General features: G+C 49.1%; 1 protein-coding gene across 1 annotated transcript in view; it reads left to right on the forward strand.

Annotated features, from left to right (window-relative positions):
* The first annotated feature begins 855 nt into the window (after positions 1-855).
* PRKG1 (protein kinase cGMP-dependent 1) overlaps positions 856-15755 on the forward strand; it is a 353715-nt gene continuing 338815 nt past the window's right edge. The window contains exon 1 of the mRNA XM_054288351.1: positions 856-1182. Within this exon, the coding sequence (XP_054144326.1) occupies positions 872-1182 (311 nt within the window). The 5' untranslated portion in view covers positions 856-871. The remainder of the gene's footprint in view (positions 1183-15755) is intronic.

Consider the following 15755-nt stretch of genomic DNA (forward strand, 5'->3'; position numbering starts at 1 on the left):
TTTCTGTGCTGCAGCCCCGCGGGCTGTCCTGCACTCTGGGGAATCTGATCAGTTTGGTAAGGCAGAAACTTGGGCTTTCACATGGTTATTTGGGCCAGGCAGAAAATCTCCCAGATTTTAAGTTAAGGGTTTTTTTTTTTCTCAGTGCTCTGAAAGCCAGATGCCCTGCCTCCTCCAGGCTTTTCCAGCGCAGACAGACTTGACCGATATTCCCGTGAAAATCTGGGTTTTTGGAGCCCGGAGCTTGCTGAGGCTTGAGGAGGAGCCATGCCAGACGCTGGCTTGTGCGAAAACAACACAACCCGGCTCTTTAAAAGCAAAGTAAAGGGGGGAATAAGTTCTTTAAGGAGAACCGGAGCAGAGGGAGGGGAGCAGCACGGGAGGTGTGCGCGGCTCGGAGCGCAGCACAAGGCCCGCAGGGCAGGCACCACTCGCTGCTCCCGGCCGGTCCCCTCCCTCCTTCCATCCCTCCCTTCCATCCATCCCTCCGTGCTCGCAGCCCGCGGGGCGTGGGCGGCGCGGGGCGCGGCGGGGCCGGCGGGAGGGAGCGGGGCGAGCATGTGCATCCTCCCCGCCGCCCCTGCCTCCCTCCCGCCTCCCCTCCCTCGCCGCTCGCCGCCGCGGGTGTGTGTGTGTGTGTGTCTGTCTGTGTGTGTGTCTCGGCTCCCTCGGCAGCCCGGCCTGACGCAGGCGGATCCACATCGCCCCTGACAACACCCCGGCTCCGGAGCGCCGTGCCGGGGGTCCGGCTGCGGCGGCCCCGCGGGGCCGGGCCGAGCCCAGGGGGGCCGGGGTGGCCCGAGCGAGGGGAGGCGGCCCCGGAGGGGGAAAGTTGCCCGGAGCGGCGAGGGGAGAGCGCGGCGGCAGGACCATGGGCACTTTGCGGGATTTACAGTACGCGCTGCAGGAGAAGATCGAGGAGCTGCGGCAGCGGGATGCGCTCATCGACGAGCTGGAGCTGGAGTTGGACCAGAAGGACGAACTGATCCAGAAGCTGCAGAACGAGCTGGACAAGTACCGCTCGGTGATCCGGCCCGCCACGCAGCAGGCGCAGCAGCAAAGCGCCGGCACCTTGCAGGGCGAGCAGCGGACCAAGCGCCAGGCGATCTCGGCCGAGCCCACGGCTTTCGACATCCAGGATCTCAGCCACGTCACCCTCCCCTTCTACCCCAAGAGCCCGCAGTAAGCAGGGGGTCACCCCGCCGCTCAGCGTCCCCTCTCCCCCTCATCCCGCTCCATCCCCGGGCAGGGAGCGGAGCGCGGCATTCCCGCATCCCGCAGCCTCCTCGGGTGGCCCCGCGGGGTGGGAAAGTTGTGAGCGCTGGGGGGGAAGAGTGGCAGGAGTGAGCGCCGGGGTCCCGGCCAGCCCGTCCCGACCGCCACATCCCTCCGGGGGACGGGATCGTGTCCAGGGCATGGAGGGAGCGGGAGGAACGCGGGGCTCGCCGCGGGACCTCGCAGGGAGACATTCCCAGCTGGGAAACTTGGAGCCCGGCGGGCTGCTGGTGTTTTGGGGAGGGGGGTTCGGCAGAAGCAGGAGCTTGTTGCAGTGTCCTGGTGCCCCGGAGGGCGTGCGGGGGGCAGGGAAAGTTGCGAGGATCCTCAGGTGCCGGCGCGCCGGGGGATGCGCTGCCCCGGTTTCACACCTGCGGCAGATTAGGGAAATTAGAGCGCCTTAATGGGGGAACGGAGCTCTCCCTCGCTCGTGCCTTCTCCTGACCGTGCCTTTAGTTCAGCGTTCCTCAAGGGATAAAAAAGGAGGAGGGAAGAGGTGATGAGCGGATGCACGCGGGGCCGGGGAGCAACCTCCCCGTCGATGGGCAAACCTGCCTCTCCTCCGCGGCCGGCACCTTCCTCGTGTGAGGAATTCCTCGGGATGATAACCGGGAGCGCTGGCGGATCCCCGGAGCCATCCCGGTAGTGGGGAGCGTGTGCGCCGTGTGGGCTCCGGGATGCGGGGACGGAGCGGACGGCGCCCGGGCACACGGGGATGGTTCCCGGGGAGGCATGGCGGGACACGGGGGACGAGGACCTTGCCGGAGTGTCCCCTGAGGGGCCGTGGCGGGGCTGGCCCCGCTCCCCGCGCAGCCTCAGCCCTTTCCCGCCGCCATGGCGGGCCCCGCCGTCTCCAGGCAACTGCCCGCCCTCAGGGCGGCCGCCATGGCGGGACCCCGCCGGGCCGGGCTGGGCCGGGTGTGCTCCTCCTGCCGCCACGCCGCTTCCCATTCCCGCTCCCATTCCCACATTCCTGTTCCCGCCCCCCATTCCCACCGCCACAGATATTTTGTCCTTTTAAGGCCGTTCTGAAGGGATGGCAGGGGAGGAACGGCGGTGGCGCGTGAAATGCTTCCCCTCCAGCCCCCAAAACGAATAAAACACCCCAAAAAGCGAGCAGGGAGGGACAGGGGTGGCTGTGAAATCCCCGGGGTGTGTGGTGAACATCCAGGCATCCCTCGGTGTTAATTTCCTTAGGGAATGCAAAGCCCCACACGTGTCACTTTCCTTGTCGGTGTCGCTGCCCCTCGGCGCTCCTGAAGTGCAAATGGAGCTCCCAGAACTCCGGGAAGCGCCACAGGTTCCAGCCTCTGCCATACCCACTGGAATGTGTAGGAAAAGCCTTGGAATAAACGTTTTCCGGCTGGAATTTTAATCACTCCTTGTGTAAATGCAGCCCTGCAGTCTGGTGTGGGGTGTAATGCCCAACTCCTCTGGGGGGGGGTTGTTTCATATTGATCATCTGTGGTCAATACTCCTAATATTATTTACAATGTTCAAGTCAACTCGTGGCTGCAGGTTGTGATCGCTCAGGTGGGGTTTGGAGCAGCCCAGGATAGTGGAAGGTATCCCTGCCCAAGGCTGGAGGCTGGAATGAGAATTTTAGGGTCCCTTCCAACCCAAACCTTTCTGTGGTTACCGGAAAAGATCCTTGCTAATCTTTTCCTGAAATGTACTTGGCTCTGGGAGGAGTTGGGAGCTCTGTGTCAGCCCTAAGAGCCCGGTGGGCAAGATAACTCATGGTGGTGGTGAGGACCTGGAAATAACAAAATCTGCACTAAAGGGTTGGTTTCCTCCCCCCAGTTCATACTGAATCTCAGTGCCTCTTGAGGTGATGGCACCCAACCTTTGATTTTGTCAAACCACCAAGAAGTGTTCAAGAGGCAGGTGGTTGTGGCACTTGGGGATGTTGGTTAGTGTTGGCCTTGGAATTCCTGGGAGAATGGTTTGGCTTGATGATTTTAGAGGGGTTTTCCAACCAAGATGATTCTATTTAGCCCCTGAGGTTTTTTCTTTTTTTTGTAGTTAGGTGGTGCTGGATTTGTTCTCCTGCTCTGGCAGAGGTGGCTGGAGATTGGTAGGATCAACAGCAGCAGAAAATCTGTGGGAACTGAATTATGATGAGGGTCATGTAGGTACTTGAGGGTCTGTGGTGGTGGAAGCTGTTGTGCTGCCACACAGAAGATTCTGGCTGAATTCTGAATGGATATAAGAGAGCTGGAGAGGGACTTGGGACAGGACACAGGGAATGGGTTCCCAGTGCCAGAGGGCAGGGCTGGATGGGATACTGGGAATTAGGAATTGTTCCCTGGCAGGGTGGGCAGGCCCTGGCACAGGGTGCCCAGAGCAGCTGTGGCTGCCCCTGGATCCCTGGCAGTGCCCAAGGCCAGGCTGGATGGAGTTTGGAGCAGCCTGGGACAGTGAAGGTGTCCCTGCCATGGCAGGGGTGGAACTGGATGGGCTTAAAAGTCTCTTCCAACCCAAACCATTCTGGGATTCTATGAATGGCTTACAAAGTGTGAAAGTAAACTTAATTGCCTTGTGTGGACAAATACTATTAAATCTGCAGGATCTTCCCTTAAACACACACCCTTCCATCTCCCCAGTTAAGGATGCATATTGTTAAATAAAATTGCTTTTTCAGAGCTGTAAGAGTTTTGAGTTGCTGTTGGAGGGCTGGGCTTGTTTTGCCTCTACAATGTTTTTAAAAGTGAAACAGGACTTTGTGGGCTGATTTGAGGAGCTGAAATCCATGGAGGGACACGTCCAACCATTCAGCCATTTTCTTCAGAGTTATGAGTGAGAGGAATTGGGCATTAGCATCTTTATCAGCCTCCTTGTTCAAGAAGCTAGTTATTTAGAATAGAAGCCAGTTATTTCAAGTAAGTGGCCTTTTTTTCCCCTCCCCTCTCAGAGGACATAACTTGCCAGAAGTGACCGAGTGAGAGGGCAGGAAGCTGGCTGGTTTTCCGCGGCACAAAAAATGCCGTGACAGATCGTTCTCTCCTCTTCATCTCCCCAAATTGCTGCTCGTGTTTGTTTTTCCACACCTTTGACCTCTTGCAGGGTATATCCTGGCTGCTAACAGCCTGTCAGCAGCGAGGGAACACTGGGACACCGAGTTTGTACCAACTGGCTTTGCACTTTAAACTCTACAGAGCAGCCAAGCAAGGAGAAACCTTTTCAACCAGCAAAGCTGCAGCTCTTCCCTTCCTCTGCCTCCTCCTTGCCATGGGAAAATACCCAGAACTTTAATTTTAACAGGCTGCTTTGTTCGGGGATCTGCAACAGCTGTTTGCCTTTTTGGAAGGCTGTGTAATCAGCGTGTTTTCTTTTCCAGAAGGGAGAAAAAAAAGAAACTTAGAAGTAGAGCACAGAATAAAGCACGGAGCTCGTGAGTGTGAAGGGCCTGATCTCTTGGCTGAGGTGGTACAAGCTCTGCTGTTAGCAGACACAGCAGCAAAGTGCTGTGTCATTTGTAGGAAATGTTGAGTAAAAGGAAAAATAGCTTGGTTTGGGGAGTTAGCAGACTTTTGGGGAATCTGCCAAACTCCCAGAGACTCATTTGTGAGGGGAGGAGCAGCCTGTGAGTTGTATTTAAGAGGTCTGGTTTAAGAAATTTAAAATACTTGGTTGCATAGCCTTAGGGGAAGTACAACATCCATACAAGAGGTTTAATAAAATCCCTGCAACGGCCAGATTGGTTCTTTGAAGGCAAATGTGCACATCCTCTGGGGGCTAGAGGCGTATTTTAAGTGATCATAATAGTCATAAAACCCCCAGAAATACTTGAAAAGCACTTTGTATTTAGGATGTTGGCACGAAATGCTCTTCTGGTGTTTATCAGTGCTGTGTATGTTGCAGTTTCATCTAAAAACCCCTCTCCTCTCACTACAGGAATTTGGGAGGTGATTGATCCATGATGAAACCACTGGGAACTGGTGATGGGGGAGGAACTGAGGCACGCTCCTGCAGGGATGGTTTGCTGGAATGTGGGCCAGGAGCTGGGATGGTGGTGGCCTCTTGAGTCCTGTCACTTTCTGCTGAAGCATCTTGCCCCGAGCAGCCAGCAGAGATGGATGTAGTGGTGCAACCTTCTTTTTTATTTTGGTGTCAATCCACTGTGATGTGTCCAGTGAGCGATTAATTGAACTGCATTTATCATTTGTTGTGGGAGCTGTTAAATGCTGTGGTTGCTTTAATGTCAGATCCATCTGAATGTGGTTTAAGTTGGACAAAAATCCATTAATGTCAGTGGGGTTTTTGGGTGCATTTGAAGGGTGTTGGGGTGTTGGCACAGAATGCTCTTCTGGTGTTTATCAGCTCTATGTATGCTGCAGTTTCATCTAAAAACCCCTGAAACAACCCAAACCCCTCTCCCCTCACTACAGGAATTTGGGGGGTGGTTGATCCATGATGAAACCACTGGGAACTGGTGGTGGAGGTGATGGGGGAGGAACTGAGGCACGCTCCTGCAGTGATGGTTTGCTGGGATGGTGGTGGCCTCTTGAGTCCTGTCACTTTCTGCTGAAGCATCTTGCCCCGAGCAGCCAGCAGAGATGGATGTAGTGGTGCAACCTTTATTTTTTTATTTTGGTGTCAGTCCGCTCTGATGTGTCCAGTGAGCAATTAATTGAACTGCATTTATAATTTCTTGTGGGAGCTGTTAAATGCTGTGGTTGCTTTAATGTCAGATCCATCCAAACGTGGTTTAAGCTGATGCTCGATGGACAAAAATCCATTAATGCCAGTGGGGTTTTTGGGTGCATTTGAAGGGTCAGGATTTTGTGGCACAGCTTGGGGAGGATCCTGGTGCTGTGCTGTGAGGGATGAAGCTCTCCTGGCAGAGCTGTGAGCACAGGAAGGGCTGTGCTGGAGCAAGGCAGCCGAGCGTGATTTCCCCGTGTTGTGACAGGTCTGGCTCGGCAGTGGTGGCACTGATGGGGCTCCCCTCTGTGCACTCGTGTGACTCACGCTTTAATGCCTTGGGAAGTGACAAGGGGACACTGTGACAGCTCAGCTCCTTGTGTAATACATCACACCCCTCTGAGGTTTGGGTTACTCACAGTAGTAAGGGGTGGCTGTGTGGTGTTAGGCTGTTAGGCACAGAACTATGATTTTTCTCTGTCGAAGCAGTGTTTTGGGTCATCTCTCAACACGTTTGTTCAGGCTGGTGATGTCTGTGCTGAGTGTAAGCTCCAGAGGGATTTGACTCAAAGGAAGGTAAAAAACAAATCTCCCAATAAAGCTGTTAAAGCCACGTAGTTGTTTTGTCATCTTCTGTCTGGTTCTTGCTGAGATGAGTTAAATTGCAAGGTAAAACATCGCTGCAATGTCACTTATTCGTAGTTCTGTTCAACAAGCAACACAGACTTCCCTGGGTTTTTCTGCTGCTTTTGGAGATTAATTTTAGCAGTGTGGTGTCAGTAAACTGTGTTTTAAAGCAAAGTAGCTCTTTTCAGAAACTACAATGACATTTTCTTGGTGGTTATATGCAAAACAACACTGTTCAGCAAGTACAGTAGCTCCGAGCACACTAACAGCTGGTAATTAACATAGAGACTCTTTTTAAAATTGTACTACAGCTCCATGATTTCATTTTCTGCAGAATTAACTTTTTTTTCCCCCCTTTTATCTGTACTACTGGAATAATTACTTACACTTGTTTGAGCTGTGTTACATTCATCCTTAGCTGTACGAATGCTGTAGGTGGAGAGTTTTAGAGTGCTTCAACACAGAATGAGGTCCCCAGGCCACGGACACGAATTCCTTCTCTCCAGACTCTGTGAAAGCATTCCTGAACTTCAGCATCCCACTTCCTAAACACAGGATGTGTTTTATGTTTCTGGAATTAACAATAATAATAAAACAGCCGGGTCAGAGTTGTGAAACTGCACAGAAATGGACATAGCATGGAATTTAGCCTGGCCAGCTGCCTCTGGAATGAGGGAGGACAGACACCGTGAGTTCTGAACTTGCTGAGCCCCAGATGGAAAATAAGAGTCAAGGGGAAAATTTGTTTCTTTGGAGAGTTAAAAAGGATACAGTGAATTGTTACATATCAGTTTCTGTGGTTATCCTGCCGGAGCTAGATGCTGTAGGATGATAAGAGTTACTGAATACAGACATCTTCCTGAGGGAAAGGTTCGGGAAAGCTGAGCTGGGGATGGATTAAAAGCCACTCACTGCCATCAGTGATAGTCCTTGCTGCCCGTGCTGCCGGTCTTTGCTTTTGGCTTTTAAATCCTTGCCTTTGCATCAGGATAAAGTCTAAATATTTCTCTAAATGTTTTTCATCTGCTGCTCTGCCGTTTCTAGCGGGTACGTGCAGGCAGAGGAGTGCCTGATGTTCGTGTTTTGTGTAGCTTGTCTTTGTTTTGAAGGGCAGAGAGAACAGGAAAAAACAAAAGTATTTGTTGCTGCACTGGAGCCTGAACCATGACAATAATACCTTTCTCCTCTCAGCAGCTGCAGAAAGTGGTTTGGTCGGAGTGTGCAGTCAGTCAGGTGTGCTCTGTGTATCCTGACATCCTGAACGCCTGGAATTGCATCCAGGTGCTCTGGAAACGCTGCTGAAGCCCCTCCTGGCAGGGCTGGTGTCAGGGGAAGCTCCAGCACAGCCTGCTCCGAGCAGGAGCGCAGGACCGGTGTTTTGCAAGGCTCTTGCAGCCACTGGTTTCCTTGGAAACCAGAGCCTGAGCAGGGAGAGCCAAACTTCCACACCAGTGCCTGCTTTCCAAGTCGAAAATGGGCTGTCAGACTTTCTCCAGTCTGGGGTCTTTGGGCTGGGTTTGGGGCTTGTTCATTAGGAGCAAACTCGAAGTAGGGTATCAGTGAAAAAAAGCTCCTTGTCAGACTGCAACAATTCCTGCCTGGAGCAGTGCTTCCTTCCCCAAATTCCCTTCTTTGATTCGGTTTGTGAGCACATTTATTGGAGGTGTTTCCTGTCAAACACCCCAGCGGTGTCAGGAAAGCTGCACAGCAGCTCTGTGACTTGGGCTTGACTTGGATTTAGAAACAGCTCAGGCCAGGTTTGTTTTGTTCACTTTTGTGCACACTGGGTGATGTGAGCAAAGAGGAGAAATCATAATGGAGCTGCCTGGATGATGGAAAATTTGAATTACAGTCTTGTAAGTGCACACATACTTTGTGTTGGATGTGAATAGAAATATATATATAATGATATGTGTACGCATGTATTTAGCACATGCAGAGGAGCATTGCATTCATGCAAATACACTTTTATTAGGAGAGAGAACTGGCTTTAATATCAGGGAATATAAATATATATATAGGTATAATGGCATGTATATGCTCTCACGTATTTAGCACATGTAGGAGAGTATTGCATTCCCACAAATACACTTTTATTAGGAGGGGAAACAGGCTTTAATATCAGTGAATATAAATATATATATAGGTATAATGACATGTATATTCTCTCATGTATTTATCATGTGTAGGGGAGTATTGCATTCATGCAAATACACTTTTGTTAGGAGAGAGAACTGGCTTTAATATCAGGGAATATAAATATATATATGTATAATGACACGTACATGCTCTCATGTATTTAGCACATGCAGGGGAGTATTGCAATCACGCAAATACACTTTTATTAGGAGGGAAAACAGGCTTTAATATCAGTGGACAGGAGGCAATTTTGTATAGAAGCAGCAGGACTGTGGGAAGGCATCCTGCTCTAGTGGAAGGTGTCACTGCCCATGAACAAGGTCATTTTTAAGGTCCCTTCAAATGCAAATGTGAAAATGCTGTTGGTTTCTGTGACCACAGAGTATCATTGAGATTCAGGAGTAAATAACATGGGTGAGATGGAAATGCAGAGCCAGTGTTCCCTGCCCCCAGTGGAAGTGGGTCCCTGGGATGTGTCAGTGCTTGTTAGGATTTAAACTGCCTATTTGATGTCATTTGTGTGCACAGATCCGGCGGCTGAGGGGAATTCATTACTGTTCTTGGAGTCCACAGGCTAAATGAGGAAAATAACCTTCTTGGTGGGTGATATTTCTGGTGAATAGAGGAAATCAATGGCCCTGGGACTGCCAGCAGCACATCAGGGCAGTGGCCAAGCACTTCAGGAAGGTGTAGATAAAGCAAATGTGATGCAAATGGTGCCACTCAGCTGTACCTTAAGGCTTGTTGGAAACCATACCCAGCTTCAGCTATTGAGACTTCTAAAATCTGCCTCTGGAACTCCTGAGAAATTCCTGCAGGTGAAATGGAAGATCAGGCATCCTGGAAATGCAGAGTTAGCCTACAGCTCTTTGCCTTGAGATTGCAGTATTGCCCAAGTTGTGTGAAGCTGAAGGGTGGGCATGGTCAGCTGGAGGAGATGAACATCCTTCAGCAGCTCCTGTGCTCTGTGGGATGGAGCACCATGCTTTTCTCCCTCTTCTTCTGAGCCCTTTGTTACTTCCCTGGGTTCTTATTCCTGCTCCTCCTTCTGCCCAAGATTTTTCTCTTTTCCCATGGATGCTGCTTATTCTCCTCCCTGACAATCCCAAAGTTCATCCTGTACACAGCTGTCCCATCCCGTGGGGTCCAGACTCTGCATCTCTGTTAAAAATCAGTCTTGTTTCCTGTGTTCATCTGGAGGCAGAGAACCTCCAGTGCCAGGAGCACAAGATTCCACAGGAGGCTGGATTTTCCTGCCAGTCCATGTTTTTTGGTGTCCCAAGGTCTTTTCTGCTCCTCACCTGCCCCCCAGCGAGCAGGCAGGGGCTACACAAGAAATTGGGAGGGGACAGAGCCAGGACAGCTAATCCCAGCTGCCCAAGGAGGATGGCAGAGGATGGAACCCCATATTCCTGGGAATGGCTGAACACCCACCTGCCCATGGAAAACACAGAATGAATTCCTTGTGGCTTTTGCTTTACCTGTTCAACTGCCTTGATATCAACCCATGAGTTTTTTCCCTTTCACTCTTCTGATTGTCTCCCCCATCCCAGCTGGGCTGTGAGTGGGTGGTGCTGCTGGGCTTCCACCTCCAGCAAAAACATCTCAAAGTGTCTGTACCTCCAGAGGGATTGGGGCCCAAGGAGAGATCCTGGAGCAGGAGAATCTTGGGGCATCAACAGCTGTGCATGAGGCCATGGATAAACTCATGGCACAGCAGGGTAAGACCCATATTGGAGCAGGTTCATTCCTGGAGCAGGTTCCTTCCTGCAGGGGCTATGGGCAAATCCATCCTGGAGCAGGTTCATTCCTGGAGCAGGTCCATTCCCGCAGAGCCTGTGGCTCCTAGAGGTGGCCATGCAGGAACAGGAGCGCCTCAGAGTAAGTGTGGCTGTGGATAAATGCACCACAGCAGGTAAACCCCTGGAGACAGAGTGATGGATGAGGTTCCAGCTGGAGCAGGTACATCCCTAAGGGTGTCTTGATAGGTCCAGACATCCACAAATACCAGTTTGTATTGTCACAGCGTCCCTCTGTGTGCCCTGGGCTGGCTCAGTGACATCCTGGGCACCTCCATGCCCTGCCCCAGCTCCAGAGGTTCTGTGTTTGGCATTGCTTGTCCTATTACAGTCCTGCCTGGGGACCAAACAACAGCCAGGTGTCCCTGGGGGGGAATATCCAGGGATAAATCTGTTAGAAATGTGGGACTGTGTGTGTGCCTCTGTACACAGCTGTGTCTGAGTCCTGGAACAGGGGTGTGCATCCAAACAGGGCAGATACCCACAAACTAACTGGGGGTGTGTGTGTAATTCCTGTTGTATTGGGTGTGTGTGTAATTCCTGTTGTACTCTGTGTGTTTGTGATATCTGTTGTATTGGGGTGTGTGTGTAATATCTGTTGTATTGGGTGTGTGTGTAATTCTTGTTGTACTGTGTGTAATTCCTGTTGTACTCTGTGTGTGTGTGTAATATCTGTTGTATTGGGGTGTGTGTGTAATTCCTGTTGTACTCTGTATGTGTGTAATATCTGTTGTATTGGGGTGTGTGTGTAATTCCTGTTGTACTGTGTGTAATTCCTGTTGTATTGGGAGTGTGTGTGTGTAATGCCTGTTGTACTGTGTGTGTGTTTAATTCCTGTTGTATTGTGTGTGTGTTTAATTCCTGTTGTATTGGGGGGTGTGTGTGTAATGCCTGTTGTATTGTGTGTGTGTAATTCCTGTTGTATTGGGAGTGTGTGTGTAATTTGTGTTGTACTGTGTGTAATTCCTGTTGTATTGAGAGTGTGTGTGTAATTCCTGTTGTACTCTGTGTGTGTGTAATATCTGTTGTATTGGGGTGTGTGTGTGTAATTCCTGTTGTACTGTGTGTAATTCCTGTTGTACTCTGTGTGTGTGTGTAATTCCTGTTGTATTCTGTGTGTGTGTAATGTTTGTTGTATTGGGGTGTGTGTGTAATTCCTGTTGTACTGTGTGTAATTCCTGTTGTATTGGGAGTGTGTGTGTGTAATGCCTGTTGTACTCTGTGTGTGTGTTTAATTCCTGTTGTATTGGGGTGTGTGTGTAATTCCTGTTGTTTTGGGGGTGTGTATGTAATTCCTGTTGTATTGGGAGTGTGTGTGTAATTTGTGTTGTACTGTGTGTAATTCCTGTTGTATTGAGAGTGTGTGTGTAATTCCTGTTGTACTCTGTGTGTGTGTAATATCTGTTGTATTGGGGTGTGTGTGTGTAATTCCTGTTGTACTGTGTGTAATTCCTGTTGTACTCTGTGTGTGTGTGTAATTCCTGTTGTATTCTGTGTGTGTGTAATGTTTGTTGTATTGGGGTGTGTGTGTAATTCCTGTTGTACTGTGTGTAATTCCTGTTGTATTGGGAGTGTGTGTGTGTAATGCCTGTTGTACTCTGTGTGTGTGTTTAATTCCTGTTGTATTGGGGTGTGTGTGTAATTCCTGTTGTTTTGGGGGTGTGTATGTAATTCCTGTTGTATTGGGAGTGTGTGTGTAATTTGTGTTGTACTGTGTGTAATTCCTGTTGTATTGGGAGTGTGTGTAATACCTGTTGTACTGGGTGTGTGTGTGTAATACCTGTTGTTGCTCCTCACACCTCCTTACACCTTTCATTGCTGTTCAGACAGCGACTGCACGAAAGGGAGAACATCTCCTGCCCATCAGATCCATGATTGCTTTCTGTCCTCCTGGTGGAAGCCCAGCTCTGTGAGGCACAGGAGGGAAACTGTGTGGAGTTTTTGTGTTGTTAAATGGGATTGGGATTAAATGTGTGAGAAGGTCTTTTTTTTTGTTTGGGTTTAGATATTTATTAGTTCCTATTTATATTCTAGTTTTATAAATTATGAGTTTTATAGTATTTTGTTAAGGATAAATTGTTTAATTAAGAATGATATTTAAATTATTTTTATTTTTAATTTAGTAGCTAATTATTTGTGGTTTGTATTGTGGATTTTTAAATTTAATTATATAATGTTATTTAAATTTGTGAAGAAGGAGGACTAGCTTTTGTTTCAAAATTTAAATTTTGTTATATATCCATCTCATCTCCCTCCATTCACCTGCTGGCTTCATTACTCTGCCTTCAAGCTGGGACACATGAGCACAGTGACTGCCAGCACAGCGTGTTCTGTGTGCCAGTGCTGTTTGTTGGGATCTGGCGAAGTGGGAAGTCTGGGAAAAGTGACCTTGGGCTCTGTGGGGTGACAGACTCAACCTCTGCCTGCTTCACCTTCACCACTGTTATTTTCTTCTCAACCACCCTGCCAGGTGTTTCATGGCTTGTATGTGGCTCAGAACAAATGATCCCTTCCCTCATAAATCCCCAAGTTTTTCCCCTTTGGACTTTGTGCAAGGAGGAGTGTCAGTGTGATCTAGGTAGGCAAAGCTGCTCCAAAAGGGAGATCATCAATCAAATCTCAGCTTTTTGAGTTTTGCTGTTACTCTTGCACAGATAAAACAGGTGTTGGGAAGCTTTTGAAGTGGTTTCTTAATTTGAGAGCCAAAAAGAACTCAAATGGGAACCCACTGGTGCTGTGCTGAGAGCATCACTTGGGATGTACAAATCTGGGTTAAGAATTACCCCACTGTTTGCAGGTACAGATGGAGAAGCTTCCATAGGGATTGAGGCCAAGTGTGGCATTCACATTCTCTGATAAAATCCCTTCACCCAGGATTTTTCTCCTGGGAAGCTGAGAGGCCTCAGAGAAAAGGAAAACAATTCTTATCTCATTTGCTTCCCCTGTGTTGTGCTCACATGTGAAATGTGTGTGGAGATTGTTTACCCACAGGTGATTGTTTCATTGAATTCTGGTTTGAATTGTTTCGACTCTTTGGCCAATCAGGGCCAAGCTGTGTCAGGACTTTGGAGAGAGTCACAAGTATTCATTATTAGCTTTTTAGCATTTAGTATCTTTTCTGTATTCTTTAGTATAGTATAGTATTCTTTAATATAATATCATAAAGTAATAAATTAGCCTTCTGAGAACATCATTCCTGCCTTCATTGGGACATTCCCAGCAAACAGAATAACCAAACACATGGGAAACCTGCTGGAAATGGGGCAGAGCCAGGGACACGTCACAGGTCACCTCTGGAGCGCAGTGGCTCTCCACCCTCTTAATTTTGACTGAAATTCCAGCTGTGAGCTATAAAGGACTTTTTCAATGGCTGGCCTACTCTATATCCACTTATTTTTTCATGTTTTTTACCACAAAAGGTTCTTGCTGTGCTCTGTGATGGGCAGGTGTTACAAGCTGGAGTCAAATTATTTGTTTGAGCTGGCTGGGCACAAACATTTTGGCTGTAGGGCTCTGAAGGAGGCTCCTGCTTGATAAATACAGCTGAGCAACATTCAGAGCATTGTGGTGGGGTTGTTATGGATGGAAAATCCATGAATATGTAGCAACCAAATGGTAAAGCCCAGCAAAGCTGTGCTGGCAGGGTGCAGGATTGGGAAGGGTGGCTTGGGACAACTGCCTTGGGCACTGGGGCAAAGCAGAAGCTTTGTGGGAAGTGTGGATGCTTGTGGAATGTACCCAGAATGGGATCTGCACAGGGATTTGGAGTTTTAATGTATGCTGGAGGAGCTTTCTAAGGCTTAGGTGCTTCCTGGGGAGCCTTGAGCTCTGTTACCCATCCTGATTTCCTTGGTCAGCAGCTGAAATATTTTGTGCCTTTGCTCATGCTGAAGAAATGATATATCATGGGGAGATAATATTCCATGCTTATTCCAAGCTTCTTAATGGAATTTTTATCAGTTCCACCGAAGAATAGGATGCACAAAAAAGCTGCCTGGCTGCCAGGTTGTTTGCTCTGTGGCTCCTTTAGAACTGCCTTGGCTCTCTCTGTGTGCCTTCCCAGAAAAATGATGAGAGGGACCTTCCCACCCTAAATTCCAGGTGTCTGCAGCCACCAGGTGACATGAAATCCCTTGGACACTGAGGGACAGGCAGGGCAGGACTGCAGGATGCACACCCTGAGCATCCCTTGCTGATGCTTCAGACCCATCACTGGCCATCTCTCACTGCTCAACAGCAGGATTTTTTTTCCTTCCACCCATATCTGCTCATTTTAAACCTGTCTTGTGCTCAGTGTTTCCAGAAGACTTAAAAGCTGGGTTTTTTTAAAATCAGTTTGGGCTGGGGAGCCTGAATTGCTCAGCCACAGCCACTCAGTGCCTTGACACCGTTTTCTATGGGATTGCTTTGTCGACTCAAGTGCACTTTGCTGCAATACAAACATTGAGGATAAAAGGCAGCCACCTCAGCAAATTAGTGTGAAAGCACTGCAGAGGAATTGTAGATGTGTATTTTGGTGTTTTGGTCTTTATTTTAGAGTGAAGATCTCTCCTTCTGCCCTTGGCCTGTGCTTTTTAAGGAGTATCTGTTGTGCAGGGAGGGCTTTTAAAAGTTAAATCAATTGTCTGTTTGTGGACTCATCTGAAGAGTAAATCAGAAGCTGCATTGACAGGGATCTGCCTGTGTGGTAAAACTTGAGGCAAGGTGGGATTTAAGTGAGACTGGGGGAAAAAAATCAGGGCTCATTTGAAAAGGCACGGAGAGTTGGGGATTTAGCCTGGATATGAAGGCTCTGGGTAGAGCTCAGAGCCCCTTCCAGTGCCTGAGGAGGTGCCAAGACAGCTGGAGAGGGACTTGGGACAAGGGATGAAGGGACAGGACACAGGGAATGGCTTCATGCTGACAGAGAGGAGGTTTAGATGGGATATTGGGAATTAGGAATTGTTCCCTGGCAGGGTGGGCAGGCCTTGGATCCCTGGCAGTGCCCAAGGCCAGGCTGGAGCAGCCTGGGACAGTGGGAGGTGTCTCTGCCCATGGCAGGGGTGCAATGAGATGAGCTTTAAGGTCTCTTCCAACCCAAACCATTCTGGATTTCTATGATTTCATTCTAATTTTCATAATGAAAAAAGTTTTCCTCTACATGCTACAGGTGTCCAAGTGTGCAGTCCTATAACTATAAAAAAGTGAAAAAAAGACCCCCTGGAAACGCTCTGAAGGGTTATAATGCTTTTTAAAGAAGAACCTCAAAATGCCTCGTCTTATTTTTGG

Source organism: Melozone crissalis, unplaced genomic scaffold, assembly GCF_028551555.1.
Source record: "Melozone crissalis strain CALT ecotype California unplaced genomic scaffold, PUWL_Pcris_2 ptg000062l_1, whole genome shotgun sequence".
Lineage (NCBI taxonomy): Eukaryota > Metazoa > Chordata > Aves > Passeriformes > Passerellidae > Melozone > Melozone crissalis.